Source organism: Rhinolophus ferrumequinum, chromosome 7 (assembly GCF_004115265.2).
Source record: "Rhinolophus ferrumequinum isolate MPI-CBG mRhiFer1 chromosome 7, mRhiFer1_v1.p, whole genome shotgun sequence".
Taxonomy (NCBI): Eukaryota; Metazoa; Chordata; class Mammalia; order Chiroptera; family Rhinolophidae; genus Rhinolophus; species Rhinolophus ferrumequinum.
Genome location: NC_046290.1, coordinates 63,399,073 through 63,423,074, shown reverse-complemented (window position 1 = coordinate 63,423,074; position 24,002 = coordinate 63,399,073). Strand labels below are relative to the sequence as shown.

At 33.4% G+C, this 24,002-nt stretch overlaps 1 protein-coding gene across 9 annotated transcripts in view; it reads left to right on the top strand.

Moving 5' to 3' along the window:
• Positions 1-24,002, top strand: part of SKIC3 (SKI3 subunit of superkiller complex) — a 75,606-nt gene that overhangs the window by 39,450 nt on the left and 12,154 nt on the right. For all 9 annotated transcript variants that reach the window (XM_033110162.1, XM_033110163.1, XM_033110158.1 and 6 more), the window contains 12 exons: positions 371-445; positions 1,102-1,243; positions 3,372-3,465; positions 6,196-6,273; positions 8,409-8,533; positions 9,353-9,476; positions 12,404-12,625; positions 13,397-13,469; positions 15,410-15,463; positions 15,639-15,747; positions 18,641-18,769; positions 23,084-23,205. In XM_033110162.1, coding sequence (XP_032966053.1) covers positions 371-445; positions 1,102-1,243; positions 3,372-3,465; positions 6,196-6,273; positions 8,409-8,533; positions 9,353-9,476; positions 12,404-12,625; positions 13,397-13,469; positions 15,410-15,463; positions 15,639-15,747; positions 18,641-18,769; positions 23,084-23,205 — 1,347 coding nt within the window. The remainder of the gene's footprint in view (positions 1-370; positions 446-1,101; positions 1,244-3,371; positions 3,466-6,195; positions 6,274-8,408; positions 8,534-9,352; positions 9,477-12,403; positions 12,626-13,396; positions 13,470-15,409; positions 15,464-15,638; positions 15,748-18,640; positions 18,770-23,083; positions 23,206-24,002) is intronic.

Here is a 24,002-nt window from a genome sequence, read left to right as displayed (position 1 = left end):
TGATTTATTGATGATAGCCATACTGACAGGAGTGAGGTGGTATCTCACTGTGGTTTTTATTTGCATTTCTCTGATGATTAGTGATGTTGAGAATCTTTTCATATGTCTGTTGACCATCTGTATGTCTTCTTTGGAGAAAGGTCTTTTCAGGTCCTCTGCCCTTTTTTAAATTGGAATGTTTGTTTTTTTGGTGTTGAGTTGTATGGCAAGAGAAACAATAGAAAAAATAAATAAGTAGGACTACATCAAGCTAAAAAGCTTTTGCACAGCAAAGGAAACCATTCACAAAATGAAAAGACATCCTAAGAATGGGAGAAGATGCTTGCCAATGATTTATCTGATAAGGGCTTAATATCTTTTTTCTTTATAGGCTCTCATTGCAGAGACAGTTGGAAGTTATGACACCATGGATCTCTTCAGGCACACTACGGAACTCAGTATGCACGTAAGAATTTAAGCATTATTTTTGAGAATTCATTAATAAATAAAATATTATTCTTGTTGAGAAAATGAATACCTAGTGGTACTGTATCAGATGTTAATGACAGGCACTTGTCTCTACTCTTGATTCTTTTTTAGAAGCAGATAAGCTGTCTTTAATTAAAGAACTTCTTGTTTTCATCTTCCTATCATGTTTCAAGATCTGATGAAGAAATGACATGAGGATTTAATAAATATAATAGTAGTCACGTGGAATAGAAACGGAGACGCTAGCAAAAAAATAAACATAAGAACTAAGCTGACATTTCTAGATTATTTATGAAAGTGTTTTAGAATTCTTTTGATTGGTAATTAATAGTTTGACCTATGGGAATGGTTCTGAGAAGCAGCAAACCAACCTATCAGGCGGGGCTCTGTTTTCTGCACTTAAATTATCCCATTTGAATCTTCTGCTTCGGGTTGAAGCAAGCGGTATATGTTCTTAGCTGTGTTGTATCATAGTGACCCTTCCTTTAAAGGCACTTAATGGTTGACTTAAAGAAAACTAAGATGTTTTTAGTTAGTGATACTTAGTGTATTGAAATGCATTGTTTCATTTCGTAATTTTTCTTGGCATATTTATGATCCTATGTCCACTTATTAACTTTGGCTTTTTTAAAGACTGAGGGAGCAATAGGTTATGCGTACTGGGTCTGTACAACACTGCAAGATAAGAGCAACAGAGACACAGAGCTCTACCGGTACAACATCCTCCAGATGAATGCTATCCCGGCAGCACAGGTTGTTTTGAGTAAATACATAGGTAAGGCCCCTGTTCTATAATGGCAAGGTATTTGAATAACTGTTAAAATAATTTAAAGAATTTTTTAAGTTAGTTAATTGCAAATTAAGTATTAGTGTTCTTAAGATATGAATGTGCCTTTTCTCCTTCCATTCTCCCTTCAGTGCCCAAGCAGTCTACTTTTTAAATTTTAGTAAAGACTTTTAAAGAGCGATGAAAATTGTGGTTTCCAAAGATTCAAGATAAAAGTGATTTCCGGGTTGTACTGGAAAACATTTTGGAACCGAATGGGCCTGAGTTACTGCTGTTTTAGCTCTGCCATTTCATTACTTTCTCTCCAGTCGTAGGCCAAGTATTTTACTTCCCTTAACTTCTGTTAACCTTAGAAAGTAGAGATAATGATACCTCCATTGTAAAGGTTTGAGAATTAAGTGGTATAATATGCTTTAAGTTCCAAACCCAGTGCCTTTAACCTCCCACTTTAACACCTGATTTTTCTTTCTCTAATACCTGATTTAAGATACTGGAAAAATATAGTTAGGCTTAGGAAAAAGACAGAATGGTGAAGTTTTATTAACCATCTATTGTATTAATTTCCCTTCCTTAATAAAACTATTGGTTTTAATCCTGGCTTCACCACTTAGTACCCATAATGAAACCTTGGGCATAAAATTGAATTTTAATTTCTCCCATCTATAATGCAATAATGAAAGTATCTATTGCTGAGGGTTTAAATGAGATGATTTAGACGAAATGTTGTACAGAGTACCTGGCAAACCCTAGAAGCTCGAGAAATGTTATAGTTTCACTAGCTGTTTACTTCTCCCTTGACAAAATTCTAACAAAAAAGCAAGGAGTTGAAGCAGGAATACTGACAGTTGAATAATATGAAGACTCAGACAAATTGTGAAAAGCAGAAGAGAAATGGCATCATCATTGCTATTGAGAGGATTGTATTCCTCTTCAGCCTGGGGCACGTGAGTAGAAGGCAGTTAGTTTACCAGCTTCAGCCCTTGACGGCATCCACATGTTACGCAGCTTGCCAAAATTAAGGGCACTGAGGAAAACCTAGAGGCTCTGAGAAGGTACATGATCAGAAATTTTATTGATAAGTTTCTTTACAGAATGGGTAACATTTGTAAAGGATTTACATAAAGAGGTAAGTCTAGAAGAACTTTTGTGAAACTTAGATACCTAGAACAATGAACAAACCATTTCCTGACCGTTACGCATAGCTAGTTTTTAACTCTATAATAGAGCCATAATGACAATATATTCATTTATCAAATTCAACTATATGTGCTTGGCCAGAAATAAATAACTTAGAAGAGAAAAGAGGAAGGATACAGAGAGAATGCAGTATCTTCCTCTGGTGAATGTGGATGGAAGGCGTGGATCTCCCCTTACTCAGTTTGACTCAGTTTTGGTAACTCGCTCCTGGTGTGGTCACATTAGGATTTTTCAAGAATAACTTTGTGTGATTTTCACCTCATACTTTGACTTTGGAACCTAACCATCACATAAGATGAATTTATACTGTGCTTTGTTAAACAATTTAAGGGATTTGAAGGCTTGCTTCCCCCAAACAGCTTTTATTTAATTAGATCAGATGTGTTTCCTTTTTGTGCATTGCTAGATACATGATGTGTTTTGACATTAAAATTTCAAAATACTGCATTGGCAGTGCTCAAATCTTCCTGTTTCTAATATACAATACTGAGTTAATTAAAGTTAAAAAACAACACATAGAAATTGGACAGAACCACCAACAGAAATTGTTACTAAATTTAATCACAGGAAGATTTAAGTAATTAGCCAAGGAACTGAATTTCCATGTAAGTCAAAATGACTAGTTTTAACATGAGGAACATTTTCAAGTTCTTATTCCATTAGGGATAAAAATGTTTAAACTTTTAACACATAAGTGGAAACCATTATAACTATAAATGTTATTTAATTATTTAAAATAGTTACAAAATGATTACTGGTATTTTATAGTTAACAAAAAAAAAAATCAGACTGCTTAACAATGCCCATATCTCAGGAGATAATTTGGTTTTAAGATACTGAAAAAATTGAAAATAAAACTAATATTTTATAAACACAACCATTATGCACATGTAAAGAAAATATATTTTTGGATTTCCAGAAAGAATTCAGAATTATGCTCCAGCTTTCACAATGTTGGGTTACTTAAATGAACATCTACAACTGAAAAAGGAAGCAGCAGGCGCCTACCAAAGGTAAACTCTACATTTAATTGAAATGACATCCTTATTTGTTAGCTGGCCTTTTAAAATTTAGTCTCATTCTCATGAAGAAGGTACTAAATAACTGTTCTGATTTCTTTCCTGATCTTTCATTATCTATTACTTTGAAGGTGAAAATATGCAGTTCCAAATTTTCAGCTATCATTTGGTTTCTAGCGCTTAACTTGGGGGGTGGAGGGAGACAAGAAACAGAAACCAAACAAAAAGACCCTTCAGACTGTGTTTTATTAAAATCCATCCCTTTAGACTTCATCTAGCTTTATTAAATACCTGTATTTATTCAGAGAAGAAATCAGAACATTATATATTTGTTTAAATCCCTTTAATCTACTATATATTTATTCATTCAATAAATATTGTTGAATTGCTGTGTGCCAAGCAGTGTCCTTGGCACTGGCAGTTTAGCAGTGAGTTAACACAGACACAGGCCCCTTTCTCATAGACCTCATGTTCTGGTGGGGGAGAGACACATGATAAGCTAATAAACATCTGTGATGGTAATTATTGGTAAGAAAGAAAATAAAAGTAGTGTAAAGGACCAGAGACTACAGAGGCAGGCAGTGAATTTGAGATAGGTTTAAGAGGAGTAGTTTTATTAAGGAGATAGTTGAGGCCTGGCCTGAATATAGTAAGGCCAAAAGCCCTTTGGTTTTCCAGGGCAACAGCATTCCAGGCAGAAGGAACAGTAAGAGCAAGTTCTGAAACAGGAGTGGATTGGCGTGTTGAAGAAATAAAGATAATGTACTCAAGTGGAATGACCAGCCAGGAGAATGGGAGGAAGTGAAGTCAGCTTGAAGTTTTATTCTTTTCAAATTAATTGATTTGGGAATAAGAAAATCAAGTGAGCACTAGATGAAAAATTAAAAGACCTGATTGCCTAACCTCTGTGGTACATTATTGCCCTAAATCTAAATAAATAAATATTTAGAAGAAGCCTGTTAGATAAAAAATAAATGGGATGACCAAGATTTGGAAGCAAACTATGTGTCCTTCAACAGACGAATGATAAAGAAGGTGTGGTGTGGTATATATGTATATACAATGAAATATTACTCGGCCATAAAAAATGAAATCTTACCATTTGCAACAACATGGATGAACATAAAGGGTATTATGCTAAGTTAAATAAGTCAGACAGAGAAAACCAAATACCATATGGTTTCACTTACATGTGGAATCTAAAAACTAAAATAAACGAACAAACAAAACAGAAACAGAGTCATAGATACAGAGAACAAGCTGATGATTGCCAAATGGGAGGAGCTTTGGGGAGCTGGGAGAAGAGATTAAGAAGTACAAATTGGCTGTTACAAAGTAGTCATGGGGATGTAAAGTATGGTATAGAGAATATAGTCAATAATATTGTAATAATTATGTGTGGTGTCAGGTGGGTATTAGACTTATGGGGGTGATCATTTTGTAAGTTATATAAATGTGTCACTACTATGCGGTACATGTGAAACTAATATAATATTTAATGTCAACTGCAATTGATTATATTTTAAAAAATCGTTTTAAAAAAATGAAAAAATAATTAAGGTGTCCTAACTACTTTGCCATTCTTTTATGGATCTTTCTGTAGTTCAAAGGAGTAATCACTAGATGGTACTGGAGACTGTATAATGAAGTTATTTTTCCAGGTGTACTTGGAGAAAGGTTTATGAAAAAGCACAATTCTCTTTCTTTCAGTGTCGCATGAACTTACCAGTAAACAAACTGTATAAACATGATAGAATACAACAGTGAGCAGGATGTTGAAACAGAGAAAACTAGGCAGCTTTAGGGTGCTTACTATTTTTTCTTGGTACGTCTTACAATTGCAAATATTGTGAATCTAACACTGGTTCTATCTTTGGCTTAAAATGGCAACTCCACAGTCACTTCGATATGCACCACTCTTTCTCTAGTGGTCACTGCTGTGGTTTTCCACCTTAACAAGTAGTCTGAGGCTTGAAACTACAAGTTAGGTGTAAATCTAATCAGAGGTATAGTTTTTAACATAATACTGTCTTTTAGACTTTTCTGGCAAATATTGGTTTTTCATGTAACACCAAGGGAATTAAAAGCTTTTCTTGGCTATTTCTCCCTGGCTAATCCTCTTTAAACAAAAAAGAAAATCTTACTAAGTATCTCACTCCTTTTAGTTGTTAAGACATTTCCCTGCTTGCCCAAAGGGGACTGAGCATGAGAAGGTAAAAATCTGGGCTGACAAAATGTTGGTGTATTTATTCTAAGTCTCTGGGGACTCCTTTCTCTGAACTCAGTATTACTTAAATATTTTTTCTGTGTGTGACAGGTAAAGGCACACGAAAGCACTCAATTTCCTGGCGTCCTAACTTAAAGTACTCGTATATAAATATTTTAAAGAGTGTTTTCCATATACTTCAAATATGTCAAAACTAAAACACCAACACAGTCGTTTTCCATATTTAGGTTAAAATTTCTGGAATATTTAAAACTCAGTTATGTTAAATGAGTTCACTTACTAAGAGTTCATTTTATTAAAGTTATTTCCCTGACAAGCTGTAAATATTAAATATTCTTTTTGTGGTACCGGCTTAATAAAGCATGAATAAGCTGTTATATCTAGCCTTAAAGAATTAAACGAAGAAAAGAAAAATCTGTAGATGCAGTTAAGATGGAAGGTTAAAAGAATGTTATTGCAAATAGATAATTTAAAATACCTTGTCTTTTTTTTTTAAGGGCAGTTTTGTTGTTACAGACTGCAGAAGACCGAGATACTTATAATGTTGCAGTAAGACATTATGGCAGATTGTTATGGTAAGCATATTTCTTTCCCATTAATTATGTGACTCTATTAGATTTTTCTGGTGAAAATTATAGGACTAGAGAGGTAGTGACCAGTCTCTGGGGCAGTGGGCTGCTGACGTTGCCCCAAGATACATAATTCCCACAATACGAGGCTGTGGTAACAGGGTCCTGTAACTAACGACACCTACCCCAGTGCACTTTATGGAGAGCAGGTTTAGAACTGATGGCTGTGGACTATATAAGAGAAACCATTTGGAAGAGAGGCAGTTGCTGTCTCTAATAGTAGAAGCCTAGTTAATTGGATTTATTCTGATTTTCTGTATATCTTAAACTGGAGATGGACATTAGGAGTTCAGAAACTCTCTTGAAATAGTACATAACAATTTTGTGTGTATGTGCATTTTAGGGGTGGAGAGGGAGCCATATGACTTCCTTCAGATTCTCAAAGACTTCTGACTTCATAAAAGATTTAAAAAATTTCTTTGTAAATGAATGCAATTGTTTTAGAGGATAGATCTAGGACCAGAGAATAGAAGTGTTATGGAAAGAATGTTTTGGCTCAAGCCAAGGAGACATTCCTCAAGCTGAGAGCTGCCCCAGAATTGAATGGTCCAGTGTGAAACACATTATTAGAATGATAGTTTGATCTTTTGTGATTAGTGCCTGCATCTTTTAAGGAGCTACATAGTAGAGATCGGAGGTAGCAGTTTTTTCTTTTATAGCCGTGTCATTGAATTATATTCATAGACAGGAAAATTGCATTGTTCTGACTGCTTCTCCTTTCAGTTCTCTTAAACTGTTGTGTTTAGGAGTTTATAGAGCTCCGTCAGTTCAAGATTTTGTTGAAGCAAAAGATAGATAGATATGTAAAAAAAAATTACATGGAATAAAGTACCTGTTCTCATTAGTTTTGATGTTTCATATAAGGCAAATATCTTTGAGGTAAATTTATACCTCCCATTGAAAATAGGTCATCTGTTTTTCTTTTGTTTTTGTTTTGAAATATATTAAACACGTAAAGATGTGGTAAGTAATAGAGTATAAAGCATAATTTAATGAATATTCACCACTCAAATATAACAGATCTTAAAATTCTGTCAACTGAAAAACAAAACTGTCAATTGGTTTCAGGTTTTTTTTTCAGAGAAAAAATTACAGATAAAGTTGCAGCTTTCTTGCGCCCTTCCCTAGTACCATTCTTTTCTCTATAAAAGTAAGCACATGTTTGAAGATAGGGTTCATTAAAAAAAAAACAAAAACGTATTTATCCACAAAAAATCTAAGGTAGTTTTCTTCCCTTTATCAAAATATCTACCAAAATTTGAGTTTATTTTTAAATTCTTTCACCATTAGAAAATGAATTTTAGAAGCATAGATTAAAAAGATTTTATGAAAATGTTTCCAATAACACATTAAATATAGAAACAGCTTCTGATTATAGTGATAGATACCAAATAAGAATATCAAAGATATAGTGTTTCTATTCCAGCTGATGGCAGCTGAGCTTATACAACTACTTCTCTTTGTTTTTAAATAAGTAGAACAAGTTAGTTTTCTGTTATTAAAAGAATGATACTTTAGTATCATATATAACAATTTTTACTTTTCCTATTAAATACAGAAAGATAATGTATACTTTTGTGTGTGAAATTTTAGTGTGTCTATATGCCCTTCAAAAAAAAATGGACCTGCAGATAAACAGTTTACTTGAAGGCTAGGTTTGATCCTGACTGGGTATTTTATGACTTGTTAAGCTCATCAAAAATGCTAAAACCATATTTATAGGGGTTAGTATTTAACTAATGTATTAAGCTTTAAAAAATTGAAGTTCTTATAAAGGTCAACTTGAAATTATTTTTATCACTTGGGATTTTATGTTTGTCAAAAGAAAAACAGTTTGCAATTTAGCAGAACTGGTCATTTTCACGTGTAATTTAAAAGAAGCAAAGTGTGAAGTTAAATCCTCGTAGTATATCCTATGTGAAATAAATGATATGCCTTCTATTTTAAGTCTTTTCTATACCTTTCACACTGATAGATGAAGTTGTTATTAAAAGAAATGTACTATAATAATAGCTCTATATTTGATGATATAGGCCAAAATTGTTTTTGATATTAACAGTAAATTATGTTTTGCTTCTTAGTGCCATTGGTGAATGTGATAAAGCTATCCAGGCTTTTAAATCAACATCCCTTGAAGAGTTAGAAGACATCATAGGTTTTGCATTGGCTTTATTTATGAAGGGTCTGTATAAAGAGAGCAGCAAAGGTGAGTAAGCTGCTTGAAGCTGAAGGACACATCTTGCTTTTTCAGGGCTGAGTAGAATTTGATCATGATGACCTTACATAAAGAAAGATGTAATATTGAGATGGGGGTAGGGGTTGCAGTGTTGATTAAAATCTGACTAGGAGTCAGGAATGATAGTAGGTACTTTTATCTGTTTCATTGTTTAGTACGTTATTATGTTGACTAGTTCTTATAACAGTGCTATGAGCTGAGTTTCATCTTCATTATTAAGATAAGGAAACTGAGGGCCAAGATGACTTATGGATGACATATGAGTTAGCATTTGAAAGCAAGTCTTTTCCTACTCCACAGTGCTTAAAAGTAAATTTTGATAAAAGAAGACCTCAACCATTGTTAGTATACTTTGGTTTCTCCAAAAATGCTGATTGAGTGCATTTTCACATACACGGGCCCAATCTGTGTGTGTGCTTCTCATTGTAAGTATCTGCTGGGTGATGCAGTTACTGGTTTGCACATGGGAGTTTTGGTGCTATCTCGGTGGCTGCAAGCCTTTACTTATTTTGAAGGTAGTGACTCGGGTCTTCCTCAAGATTCCGAAGATATAAATTGGGGAATGTCACATAATCCTCGTGATATCCACGGAATCACCTTGGAACACCTAAACGAAGTTAGATTATTATAAATGTTTTATTCCATCCGCTTGAAAACAAGGGAACAACAAAATGGAATTTTTTTTTTAGATCATTTTGAGTTATAGAATTAGGAATGGAAAAATCCTATAGTTTGTCAATCACAATTGCTTTTATATTGTTTTCTTTTGTTTCCAACCCTATATTACAGCCTATGAGAGAGCCTTGTCTATTGTGGAATCAGAGCAAGACAAATCCCATATCTTGACAGCTCTGGCAATAACAGAGTATAAACAAGGAAAAGTGGATATAGCCAAGACACTGCTATTTAAATGGTATGTAGAGTTGACATCAAACTTAACGTGACCAAGTGCTTAAGTATTGGGTTCAAATTTGGAGCAATGTAAAATGAAGTTGTTAATGTTTTAGGAACTTTTTGGTGAGCAAAAGTGATTGGATCCCCTGGTTCTGAACTGACAGTCAGTCACAGGGAGAACTAGAGATCATAGCTTAATTTTAGTCCTGGATCTATTCAGTCCTTCAAAACCATCCTGTACTCTGTGTGTATTACTGATTTGTAAAGAGTAATGGATCCCCTGATCTAGTAGGAGCTTGTTTTAATTATTTATTTATTTTTCTCTGTTATAGTTGACATTCAGTGTTACTTTACATTAGTTTCGGGTGTACAGGATAGTGGTTAGAAGGATTGTAATATTTTAATGAAGGCAGTCGGAACTGGCTTGTTATTTTTTGCCTTTTGGGTCCTCAAAGAGATTTTTTTCATCTTTCCTTTTCAAATTAACATGATAAAAAAAAGTTCATTTAAAGTTGAGTCTTTAAAAAAAATGCTACGAATATTACTTGTAACTGTTTCTGTATTTTTATCTAAAAATAATGGCCTATGATACATGTGGTTACTTATGTGGTATTTTTTTGACTTCGGGAATCGTTTATTTATTTATTTATTTATTTATTTATTTAAGAAAATTGTTTGCAATTTCTTCAAAAGCATATTAATATATGCTATTGTACAGTGGTTATCAATTAGTGCATTATTGGCATTTTCAGTGGTGTAAAAAATCCTCATAATACAGAATTATCTCCTTATTGCAGGAAGATTACAACCATGTCCCCCACCCATTAAATGCTAATAGCATTCTTTGATCACTGTGAAAACCCAAACATTACCTCTATACATCTCCAAATTGCCCCACCTCCCTGTAGATAGTAGGAGGGAGATGATTAGCTGATTTTAGTTGAGAACAACTTCTGTAGGATAAGCTTTATACTTGTTTGTTCATTGTGATGTTTTTTATTTAAGTCATTTTCTTGTATAATAAATAAGCAGTTCTTTCTCTTCCTCTTTGCTATTTTGAGAAAACCAATCAGAATTAAAAAAAAAAAATCCTGTCACTTTATATGGGTACACCCATATAATGTGTATATATGTCTATATATAACATGTTCAGAGAACCCGAGTTTCCAAATGGCTTGGGGACAACAATATAGATACTGATTTATTGCTGCACTTATCAAGGGCAAAAGTAACCCCAAATTGGACACAATTAGATAGTTTTGGGCTACTATTTAAAACAGTAACCAAAATAATTTTGAACATTGGTGAACGTGGAGAAAAATAATAGAATATAGTCTTATCCTTTTCCTCTTATGAGAAGGAAAACCTTTACCTCCTTGTTTTTTGTTGTTGGGTCCACCAGGGCTAGGTATTTTTTCTGATTTATGTTTCTTTGTTTTTGATTCTCTGTATGTCATCTTTTAAATTTAACACTACCAACTGCTCCGCCGCCCTTTGGCATTCTTCTGACTTCCTTTCTCTGAAAAATTCAGTTTACCAATTCTTTATTGATCTCTTTTGGCATTCGTATGTTGGGAGCGAAGCTGTGTCCTAGGTACTTATTTAATCATAAAGGAAAAGGAGTAAGTTTAATATATAAGGGGAAAAACTTTGCTAACCAACTTCATAATAATTTATGATGTTAAATAACCACATTAAGATCCCTAGAACATGATACCAGACAACAGGCAGGTACTGGGCATTCATCATATGTTATCTTAATGGGATGCAGTTATTTCAGTAGTAATTTAGGTTTTGTATATTAATAAGTATTAGAGTAGATAGTTGTTTTTTTTTCCCCCTTTTGAACCAAGGCACAAATTGGAATTTCTTCTTTTGCTATCAGTATTGGAATTTATACTATTTGCTCTTTTAGTTGTACCAATTTATAGTGCAGTTATTTGTAATGATAGAAATGGCTGTCTCTAATTGACATACTTCCATAATTTGGACTCCTAACACTTATTGTAAAAAGAGTGACCATGCACGCTTTAAGTAAGCTGTTAACTCTTGAGCTGCCCATGAAAATTCATGATTGTAGGTTTATTTGGCAAAATTAAATTCTAAACAGTTTGTTTTCCTCTTCTAAAAAAATGTAGAAAGATATAGTGGTAGGCATTTGACATTTTACGGTTATAAATATTTCTGTTATATTTTAATGAACTTTGTTCAAAAAGTTTTTGAAAATTCCTTTGTTTTGTTATGGTACAGCATTTATAATTAGTATTGGAAGTATTAATTTTGTATCGAGCTAAGGTTTTCTTCATTTAAATTAAGGATTTCTAAACATTATTGACTTTTACTTCCGTAAGGCTAAGTCTGATTTCACAGTTGAAGGAGAGGAAAAAAAAGCAAACTTGTTTACATACAAAATTTAAATTCTCCTTTGATTATAAAGGAACTCACTTGGAATATGGTGGATATAGATATAATTTGTACTTATTATGTAAAGGGCTGGTTTCAGTATCACAGAGCAATAGGACAAAGCTTTCTGAGAACAATAAAAGTCAGCTCTCACGTTGAGGATTTTATTTTATTTATAACTTCTTGAATTTTATTGAAACTAAACATTTTAGCAAAATTATTCTAATTATTTACCAAGAACTGAGACCCAAAGAGGCTGGTTTATATTTGTTTGTAAAGCTCAGATCTAATGACCATAAAAGAAATTTGGCTAGTGCTTCTCTATGAAAGGCCATTGATTGGTACTTTTAACTTTCAGACATGTAGGAAAACATGTCATCCCTAGAAACAAAGGAATTTGTTGTTACATTGATCTTAAAAATGGGCTTAGTTTGGTGAATCTTTTAAGTAAATTGCCTTTTCTACTAAATGTTAAATATGTTTTAATAGTTACAGACTACTACTGTATTCATGGCTAACAGGCAATTAAAAATGTATTTACAGCTCTATCTTAAAGGAACCAACCACAGAGAGCCTTCAAGCCCTTTGTGCTCTAGGATTGGCAATACAGGATGTTAAGCTGTCAAAAGCAGCGCTTAACGAGTTACTGAAGCACATCAAACAGAAAGACAGTGATTATCAGAGGTGCCTTCTGACTTCAGCGATTTATGCATTGCAAGGCTGCAGTGTGGCAGTGCAGAGACAAGTATCTAAAGCTGTTCACAGGTAAATTCTTGTGAACTCGAGGTCTAATTGTTCTGATGTGGTTGTCTTTGCTATTTGGACCTTATTAAGAATATAAAATGAGGTGGTAAGCATATACATTTGGAAACCAAAATGTAGTTTTATGAAATTATCCACAGGACCAAGGTAACTGACTATACATATTGTTTCATCTATAAAGATTTTTTTAAAAAATTCTGTTGTTAAGAGATAGAGAATAGAAATTTTGTCCTTCCAGACCTTGTTTTGGTATGAAAGCCCTTACTGATTCTCAAGTTTGTGATATTGTCAGTTTATCTGATACTGCCCAGTTTGATGGTTTTAGGAGTTTTTTGGGCTCTCAAACATTCATTAATGTCTTCAAAACTTAGAAAATAGATAATTGTTATCTCTAGCAACAATGGCTATTTATTTTCAGTAGTAAAGTGTTATATCAGTAGTTTGTTTTCCTTCCATAGTTCTTAGCTCTTTGTGTTTTCTTTGAACACAAAATATTAAATTTCCTTAACTTTAATTAGATCTCATGGCTTTGTAATCATCACTTTCTTGATTTTTTTTTTCTTATTTTCATAAGGACTGTTGGTGTATATAGGAGATATAAAATGTATTTTCTAAATATTTAGACACTTTCCACCACACATGGACAATTAATATGAACTTGTTTTAAGTGTCTAAAAGGTTCCAAACTTAGGTACCAAGGGAAATGTTGGTTGCTTGTACCTTTCGTGGTCAAAGCAAACTCCTACCTCTGAGCCCTCTGCTTTTGATCTCTAGTAACCCAGCCGACCCTGCTCTTTGGTCTCTGTTGTCCCGAGTGGTTGCTCAGTATGCTCAACAAAATGCAAAGGTGAGTATGTTCTAAATTCTGGCGAAAAGGTAAAATAACTTGTGGTATAGTAAATAGTATAATTTTAAAGTATTAGCATTATCATTCTGGAAAAAAATTAAGTAACACAGCAAGGGAGTTCTGTTATTTAACCAAATTTTTCATTAGTCATTCAACAAGTAGTACACTGAGTTTCTTGCATGTATCCTTGTACTGTTCTGGGCATTATGGAAGATACAAAATAGGTGGATTCTTTTGAACACGTACAGATTATGTTAATGACTATGTGATAATATTATGCTTATAATGTTGCCATTTAGTACGAATTAGTTATTGTGTTTTTGAATCCCAAAAGATAATTTTATTTAAAAGCTCTTTAAAGATAAGAAAACAAGATATAGAACACTACTAATATTTAAAAATGTAAATCTAAACATTGAGTCATTAATGTTCTTCTATATAAGGGACTATGCGAGTATACTATATTTTAGTTCACAATAGCCAGCTATTTTCAGGAGTCTATAAAGTATTTTATTAACTTCTACGGTTAATATGACCTTTCATAGTTTAAATAGTTGTTAGACGTAACGATAGTAGCTATTATGTTTTGAACACTTATTACATCTAAAAATTCCAATATCTAAAGTCTGTGTGGATCTGTTTTTGATATTCCTACTGCTTTTCAGCCTTTGTTTCTTTGTTTACCTGATTGTGTATACTTGAAAATTATTTATGGAAATAATTTGAGGCCTAGGATTAAGGTTCCTTTTCTATGGAAAGAAATTGCCAGGTGCTTGGGAGATCCACCAATCTGGAACTGCCTTAAACAACATTTAGAGCTTGAGGTTTCTAGACCAAACAGGCTATTTACTACTCTGTGTCTGGATTTCAAGGCCATTTGAAATCTGGTTTACTTCTGATTTACCATTAACCTGAAGGCATAGCCCCATGGAGTCTCAGCTCATTTTGATATTGGTTTCCTATATATCCCCCTCCTTGTGTGAGCCCTGGGCTGAATTTCTGTCCCACCAGCCCATAAGTCCTTCAAAATGAAAAATCAAGTTTCTTAGGATCTGCAAATGGCAGAAGTGTCTTCCCTGCTCACTACCTGTCTGGGTTCCAGTTTTCCCTTTTAGTGGATGGGTTGGTTCAAAGAACCTAAGAGACCATTAGTATTGAACACTGGAATGAAGTTCTTATTATATGCCAGCTACTATGCGAGGCATTTTTACATAGTTTGTCATTTAATCCCAACAGCCATTCTTTACATGCTAAATAAGGTTTTGAAAATATTTATGATGCACTTCTGATATAAAATGAAGAGTATAGTATACTTCTGATTTAAACTGAAACCATTCTTATAATTCACTTTCTTTTCCAGGTAAAATGTCAAATTTAATTTTTAAAAATTACAGATTTCAAATTGACTTTGTGAAAACTATGATACTTCATATGTTTTTCTCATCTTTAGTATTGAGTTGATTATTGAAGCACTTATGAACTTTCTGGTGCTCTGAACATTAATTATTCATTTTACTAGGGACTATAGAAATTTTTAAAATGCTGTATTTTTGTGGAGTAAAAAACCATGTTAGTTTATGGTACAATAAGTTTTGTGGTCTCTCTTTTTATTTGTCTTTCTTTCACAGTCTTTTATATTGTTAGAAAATATGTGCATTTGTTTGGTACCACTGTAAAATCATGTAACTTTTGGACCTTTAATGAGTATTTTAAAATAGTAGAGTTGAAATGATCATAGTAGAAGAGATTTTCTTTCATAAAGATATTAAGCTGGTCTTTATAAAGCAGTAATTGTAAATTGATACTTAAAGAGTTTAGAAGTTGTACATTTGATGAAAATGAACTTTTCAAATAATTAAATGGAAAGAATTTATTAGCCTTAATTTTTACTATTTTGTGAAAGTTTATGCATTTATTTAAATAATTATTTTCTATGACAGGGAGGTGCTGTAGCAGGAATTGTGGCTCATATTCTGGACTCAAATCATGGAAAGGTTAGTTTGTCCCAGTATAAAGGAGATATTCTACTTCTTAAGTATTATTATTGATGAGAGAATATTTTTTCTTCCTGGGCTTAGGGGTCACATCATATCTAATACCGTACTACTTTTAGTCACTTTGATGGGAGTTAATAAAGAGAATTGGTTAACATCCTTCTTTCTTATGTAGAAGGCATTACTGTACACTGCAGTAAATCAGTTGGCTGTGGGAAGCAGTTCAGCAGATGAAAAAAATACCGCACTGAAGACCATTCAGAAGGCAGCTCTCCTTTCTCCAGGTGAATATAACATAATCTATTTCATTCATTGGGATTCTATTCACCTTGCATTTGTAACTTATAGGAGCAAAATTTATATTTTTGTGAAATAAGACAGGGACTTTTAAGAAAGTGTTTTAATTAAGATTTTGCATATTATTTGATTATCTGCATTTGGCTACTGATAATTAAGAGATGATCAATTATTAAAGCAGTCTAAAAGGAATATCTGCTTAGAGATACGTTATTATTCATAAGTGAAGCTGAATTATGTATTTTCAAGAAGTCGCTTTATTTCCATTTTCCATCAGTGTAGTTTAATGAGGTTTAACTATAGCTACTAAATTACTTAATAAACATAGTCATTTGTGTGTGTAGTTAGCTCTGTGAAGAGTGGAGCTATGTATTCTGTGGTAACAGTTAGAAATGCCAAGGTGCCGGCCTTACCTGAGCTGGCTCTTCTTATTTCTAACCAGCTATGTCATATGCATGCTATTGATCACAAAAGGTACCGAGGAGCTGCGTATGGACTGACTGCATCAGCTGTTTCCAGTACCACTACTGGAGGAAGGCCTTAGAGAACTAGAATGTCTAGCAGTGTAGGGTGATGAGGTATATTTTTGCAAAATATTGCTTTTAATTTAAAATATAGCATTGAACAATGTATTGCCCTAGAGCACTTCAAACATTAGTTAGCTCAGAATGCTGTTGATTTTGGCCAAGGGCTATTGGGAAACAAATTGGACAAAGAACAAGTTCAGTGTTACCTTCACAATAAATTGTGAATGTCCTAACTAAATGGCAAAATATCTAACATTTCAGAGATTATTTTATAAAATAAGTAAACAGACCAATATCCTGTGGCTATCTTTCTTTTATGTTTGAAACAGAACAAAAAGAGACCCCAAACATTTGGGGTTGTCTGTGTTATACGTTGGCTAAGTTCTGATTTTTGGAGGTGTTCTCAAGCAAGTATTAGAATTGCTCTCAAGAATTCTTACTGTAGCTTCAGAAAGATAGAAGATCTGTTAGCATTTGATTGTGTTAAGTGGCATAAACTACAGAAAGGTGAGATTTCCCAGATAAGGTCTTCGTTAGTGATGTTTTCTGATTTTCCAGTGTTATCTGGAGGAATAATACATACTCAAGGAAGCAGAGTCATCATATAAGATGCTTACACCAGGGACTGAGTGATGAAGATGAGTGCCCATTTCAGACGTCTTTGGACAAGTCCTTGTAGATCTTTAGTCGAACAAAGTAGAGTTTTGATAGATGGTACTCCAAGGAATATTTTCCGAAATTTAAACATAACCCCAATAATTTAGAATTAAATGGAAAGAAATCCAAAATTTGCTAGATTAGTGTTACTATTATATTAAGAGACATGTTTAACAAACTATTTAAAATTTTGTAGGTTTGTAGTTTATATGTACATATAATATATATATAATATATATTATATATAATATATATAACTATATATTATATATAATATATATATTTATGTTATCACTTGGTTTCATAGGGAATTTGAGTTGCTGATTGTCTATGGAAGAGTTAATGAAAACAGCACTTCTTTTGAATTGTCACAGAAGAAATTGCTGCCAGCTAATGTCCATTCCCCTCCCAAAATCTGAACAATAGAATATCATAAGACCCTAAAGGGGTTGTTTACTTAATCTTAGGAGTAAGTCAATATTCAGAAATTGAATCTATGTCAATTGGAATTATAGGATTTTAGACCTGATAGCGCTGGAGCCATCATCTGGATCATTTGCCTTATTTTGTAGAAAAATGAGTCTCAAAGGAAAAGCTGCCACAGTTAATTAGTGGCATTGTTAGATCTAACGCCCAGATCTAAGACACAGTCACATGCCTTTCCCTATACAGTAATCAGATCCTGTCATAAATTCTAGGGAATGGTCCCCATTTCCTTATTCTCAAATTTGATTATGACTTATGTTATTTTATATAAGGTAGTCATAATCTGGGGAAATTATTTTGTATTATAGAAGTATGTTTTTAAATTTTTGTAAAACTTTTATCTGCATAATATTTCTAATGATTCTTGTACTATTAGCAGTGACACTGATGATCTGTAAATGAAATAGATATATATTTTAGACATTTGATAGGAGATACATTAGATGGGCAGTTATATAAGAAAAAATATAAAACTAAAGCTAAAAAGTATGTTTAAAAGACTATATTGTTAACTAGCACCCTCTTGTGGAACTTTAAAATTATCCATTTGTTTTTCAAGAGTAGGACTAAAATATTAACCATTGACACAAACAGCAAAATATTATTTATAAAATAAAAGAGCAAACAAGTTTTAAAAACCTTCTAAGTTCCAAATGCTCTTGTAGCTTTTTCAATTGACAACTAAATTTCCTAAAAAGAAGAGTCTATACTCTTAATCTCTTTCTATTATTACCTCCTCAGTTTACGGCTGTCAGACTTCTCTCCTACGCCTGAAGCTGCTACTAAGGTGGGAAGGAAGGAAGGAAAAGATATATAATATTATAATTGTTTCAGTTGGAATGATAATGTGACTGTGGTGCTAGGCTGTTAGAACACAGGTAAAATGCAGTTGTCTTGAGCTTTTCGTTTGGCTCGAACTTTTCTTAAGAACTGAGAGATTGTGTTATCTTGCTTTTCCTGTTAGTGAGCTTTTAAAACGGGCTGAATGATGAACGTGAGTGTCTATTTGACACTTGTCCTTCATGTCCCATGAAAGTGAATATAATTCACCTTTCCACAGTAGCACAATAATCTAGGCAACGGAGCTAACCAGCTATGGAAGAAGAGCTTAATTTTTTTTCTTTTGGTATTTGCAAGCGCCCCCATTTTTGGTCATTTTTCAGCGACATTGTGATATTAGCAAGCCTGTAACTGTATTTCCTATGCTTAGGTGATCCTGCTGTCTGGGCTGCACTAATGGCGGCCTGTCATGCTGATGACAGAATAGCTGTAGTGAACAACACTCAGCCAAAGAGGATGGACTTATACTTGGCACTGTTATCTGCTGTTTCTGCTTCAAGTAAGTTTTAAAAAGCATTTTATACATGAGAAATTCAGGGTGAAGGACTCAGAAGGATAGTGCCAAAACATAGTGGGAACAAGCAGCCCTTCACTAAAGGCTTTTATGGTCTCATTTAACAAAGTTTAAAAACAAGCCTTGAAAAGATCAAATCATTTTCAAGAAGCTTAACTGCTTACAGAACAAAGCTCAAGAACATTATAGGAAAACAAAATATCCAACATTCAACAAGGAATTAATAAAATGCACAATGTCTGACATACAGTTAAAACTTAATAGGCATGCAAAGCAGCAGAAACACCACTCATAATGAGGAGAAAAATCAATCGGTAGAAACAGATCCACAAATGGCACAGGATAGAAATCTCTTTAAAATGTAATTGACCATTTAAAGCACATATGACAACAATAGCACAAAGGCCAGGAGGGGAAAATAAAAGTATTCTGTTGTAAAATTTTTATATTATAAGTGAAGTGGTATATTATTACTTACAGGTAGGTTGTGACAGGTTAAAGATGAATACAGTAAAAAAATACATTTGTAGCTAATAAGCCACCAAAGTAGTTAAGTTAGAATGACATATAATGTAAAAAAAGAGGAAAAGGGAACAAAGACTATATAAGGCAAATAGAAAACAATAACAACATGTTAGAGTTCAACCCAACCATATCAATAATCAAGTTAAATGTTAATGGTCTAAATACCCCATTTAAAAGACAGAGATTTCCAGATTGGATAAAAAAGCAAGAGCCAACTATACTGCCTAAAAGAAACATACAGACAAAATATAAATCTATATCTAAATACAAAGCAAAAAAGCCAAAAAAGTAAAAGGATGGAAAAAGATATACAATGCCAAAACTAATCAAAAGAAAGCTAGAGTGGCCATGTTGATTTCAGACAAGTAAGATTTCAGACCAAAGAATATTGCAGTGATAAAAGGAGGGTCATTTCACAATGGAATCAATTCATCAAGAGGACATAATAACAATATAGGCATACCTCATTTTAATGCGCTTTGCTTTATAGTACTTTGCAGACGTTGCATTCTTAACAAATTGAAGGTTTGTGGCAACCCTGCATTGAACAAGTCTGTGTGCACAATTTTTCTGACAGTATTTGCTCACTTCGTATCTCTGTGTCATATTTTGATAATTCTCACAATACTTCCAACTTTTTCATTATTATAATTTGTTATGGTGATCTATGATCTTTGCTATTACTAATTGTTTTGGGGCACCACAAGCCACGCCCCTATAAGATGGCAAACTTAATTAGTAATTGTTGTATGTGTTCTGACACACCACCAACCCATGATTTTTCCATCTCTCTCCCTCTCCTTGGGCCTTCCTATTCCCTGACACAGCAATAACATTACAATGGCCTCTAAATGTTCAAGTGAAAGGAAGAGTCAATTGATGTGGCAAATTTCATTGTCTTATTTTAAGAAATTGCCACATCCACCCCAGCCTTTAGCAACCACCACTCTGATCTGTCATTAGCCAATGATATCCAGGCAAGACCTGCCACCAGCAAAAAGATTACAACTCACTGAAGGCTCAGATGATTAGCATTTTTAGCAATATTTTTTGATTAAGGTATATACATTGTTTTTTACATACAGAGGGTGCCAAAAAAATGTATACACATTTTAAGATACGAAAAAACTGTATTAAAATTGTAATACTCAATATATACTGATAATAAAGGATGAATACAAGTCATGTTTCACTTCTGCAAATACCAGAGGTGCTCAAAGTGGTTACCATCAGCATCCAAAAATTTCTGAATATGGTGAACCACTGCCTGAGTAACGTTGACCAAAGTCTCTACTTGTATCGCTGCACATGCTGTTTCAGTTTCTTCACACAGTACCATGCGTTTCAAAGTTATCATGAATGCGTGCAATTGTTTGGTGAGTTGGAGGTTCTGTTGCATATTCACGCCTCCATTGTACTTCCACAACATTCTCGAATTTCAAATACCACTTCAAAATGGTCTTGCGCTTCTCCAATGACAACTGCTTTCACCATTTTCTTTGAATGTCCTGCCTGTCGCATGGTGACGCTAGCATTCATTTGATTAACCCCATCTTTTGAGCGAATGTCATACTACACATTGTTACTGTAATTCAATTCAACTTCGAAAAGTAATATGCAGAGAACAGCTCTTACAATGTGTATACATTTTTTTTTGGCATCACCAGTATAATGCTATTGCACACTTAATACACTACAGTATAGTATAAACATGACTTTTATATACACTGGGAAAACAAAAAATTAGTGTGACTCATTTTATTGCAGTGATCTATAACTGAACCCGCAATATCTCTGAGGTATGCCTGTAATAAACATTTAGGCACTGATTAACAAAGCTTCAAAAGACACAAAATGTGCATTGTATTTAATAATAAAATAGGTAGAAAAAAATGCATGAAGCAAAACCTTATAGAACTGAAAGGAAAGGTAGACAAATCCACAATTATAGTTAGAGGTTTCAACCCTCTTTGATTAATTGATAGAATAATTGGACAGCAAAATCAGTAACGACGTAATAAAGACCTGAACAACACTGCCAACTATCTTGACCTAATGGGCATTTGTAGGGCACCCAACCACAGCAGAATGCATGCTATTGTCTGGTCCACACAGGACATTTGCCCAAATATATTATGGGCCATAAAACAGGTTTAAATTGAAAAGGATTCAGATCATACAACATATGTTATCTTAATACAATGAAATTAAATTAGAAACCAGTAACAGGAAAATATTTGGAAATTCCCCAATATTTGGAAACTAATTACCATACTTCTAAAAACTCCGGGTCAAAGAATAAATCAGAAGGGAAATTACAAAATATTTTGAATTGAATGAAAATAAACAACATAACAGAATTCTACAATGCTATTAAAGCACTGTTAATAGGGAAATTTATAGCCTTCAGTGTCTACACTGGAAAATAAGAAAAGCCTCAATCAATGACCTCGTATCTACCTTAAGAAACTACAAAAAGGGAAAGGAAATTAAACCCAAAGCAGACAAAAGAGAAATAATAAAGAGTAGAGATCAATAAAATAGAAAACAGAATCAACAAAAGTGAAAATTCTTTGAGAAGATCAATAAAATTAAGAAACCTCTAGCCAGTCATCAGGGAAAACAGGCAACAAATGTCAGAAATGAAACAGGATACATCACTATAGCTATTAAAAGGCTTATGAATAAGTTTATGCCATTAAATTTGGCAAGTTAGTTGAAGTTTACAAATTCCTTAAAGACAACAAAGCTTACTTAAGAAATAAACTGAATAGCTTTGTATCGATTAAAGGCACTGAGTGTATAGTTAAAAATCTTCCCACAAAGAAAACTCAAGGACCAGATGGCTTCACTGATAAACTTTACCAAACATTTAAGGAAAAAATACCAGTTCTATACAAATTCTTCCAGAAAATTGAAGAGGTGGTAATACTTCCTAACTTCTTTTGAAGCCGGTTACCCTGATACCAAAACCAGACAAAAGACATTACAAGACAAAACTACAGAACGACATCACTCATGAACATAGATGGCAAAAATTCATAATAAAACTTGAGCAATTCAAATCCAACAACACATAAAAAAAGAGGATAATACATCATAATCAAATGCAGTTTATTCTAGGAATGCAAGCCTGCTTTGACATTTGAAAATGAATGTCTCTTACCATGTTAACAATTGTGAAAGATGCCAAAGAGTTTACACTTTATGATTCCATTTATAAGAAATTTTAGAAAATTCAAAATTGATCTATTTTGACTAAAAACAATTAGTGGTTGCTTGGAGACATAGGATAAGAGGAGGGGATGTAGACTGGGGAGAGAGGTGATTACAAAGGGGCAGGAGGAGACTTTTAATGATGAGTATGTTCGTTATCTTGATTGTGGTGATGGCTCATAAATTTATACTTATGCCAAAACTCATCAAACTGTACAGTTTGAATATGTGCACATGAGCAGTTTATTTTATGTCATTATATTGCAGTAAATCTTTAAATTTTTCAATGACTTATTTTCACTTTTACTGTAGATGTAATGATTTTTCATACAAGTCACAAGTATATAGGTCTTAAGTTATTCAACCACAAATAATCCTACCATGAAACTTTTCAGAAACCTGTCTCATGTCAGGATAGTCTGTGGTATTCCAGTGACACATGTAAGTTTTAAAACTTGTATATGCATACATCTTGTTGTAATACTTAATACTTCTTACTCCTCTGCAAACACATTATAAATTGCAGAAGAAAGTAACATTGACGGTTTTTGTTTATAGTTAAAGACAAAGGATTTCTTGAAAATTACAACGTGTCTCTTGAAAAGTGGTCTCTCTCGCAAGCTGTCACTGGTCTAGTAGACACAGGAAGACTATCTGAAGCTGAAGCCCTTTGCACAAAGGTATTGTTACGGAATTGAGCATTGAGATTTATGGATTCTTGTCGTATGTAGAAAATAACTTCAAAAATAGAATGCATGTTATTTGAAGAGCATGCGGTGGCGGGGATGTTACTAATGATGACGATAGCACCCAACATTTACTGAGGACTCATCATTACCCAGTCACTACATTTAGCAGTTTGTGTTTGAACTTTACAGCAATCCTGTTGACATAGGTTTTTATAGTCATCCTCATTTTTACAAATGAAAAAACTAGTGCTTAGAGAGGGGCTCAAAGCTAGATATTGATAGACTTGCCATTTGAACTCACATTTGTTTGACTCCAGGACCCAAGCTCTAAATATATTTTTTTTCTTTTCTCTTTTCTTTTTCTTTCTTTTTTTTTTTGGTACCATTTGGGAGGTAGCATTTTCCTTTGATTTCTGGTTACTCCCTTCAGAGTAGTTTTTTACATTCCTGGATGTAATAGAGGCTCTGTGAGTAAATTCTTAGCACTTTGCCTAGCACATAATTGGGACTCCGTAAATATTTACTGAATGAATAAATCAGTTTCATAAACCTACTCAGAAATAATTTAAGGAGTTAGAAGAGTTTTAAACATCACTTTTCCTGAAAATTTCATGTTTATAAATATTTACCAGGGAGATTGTGTTGTCTTTCTAGAAGTTTTTTGAAAGATCAGTATAAATTTGACAGAGAAAAAAGAATGAATCTTTGAAGATCCCTTAGGTACTCGAATTGTCATAGTAATAAATTTTCCCTTTTATTTAAGAAATTCCAACTACGTTCAGGACAGG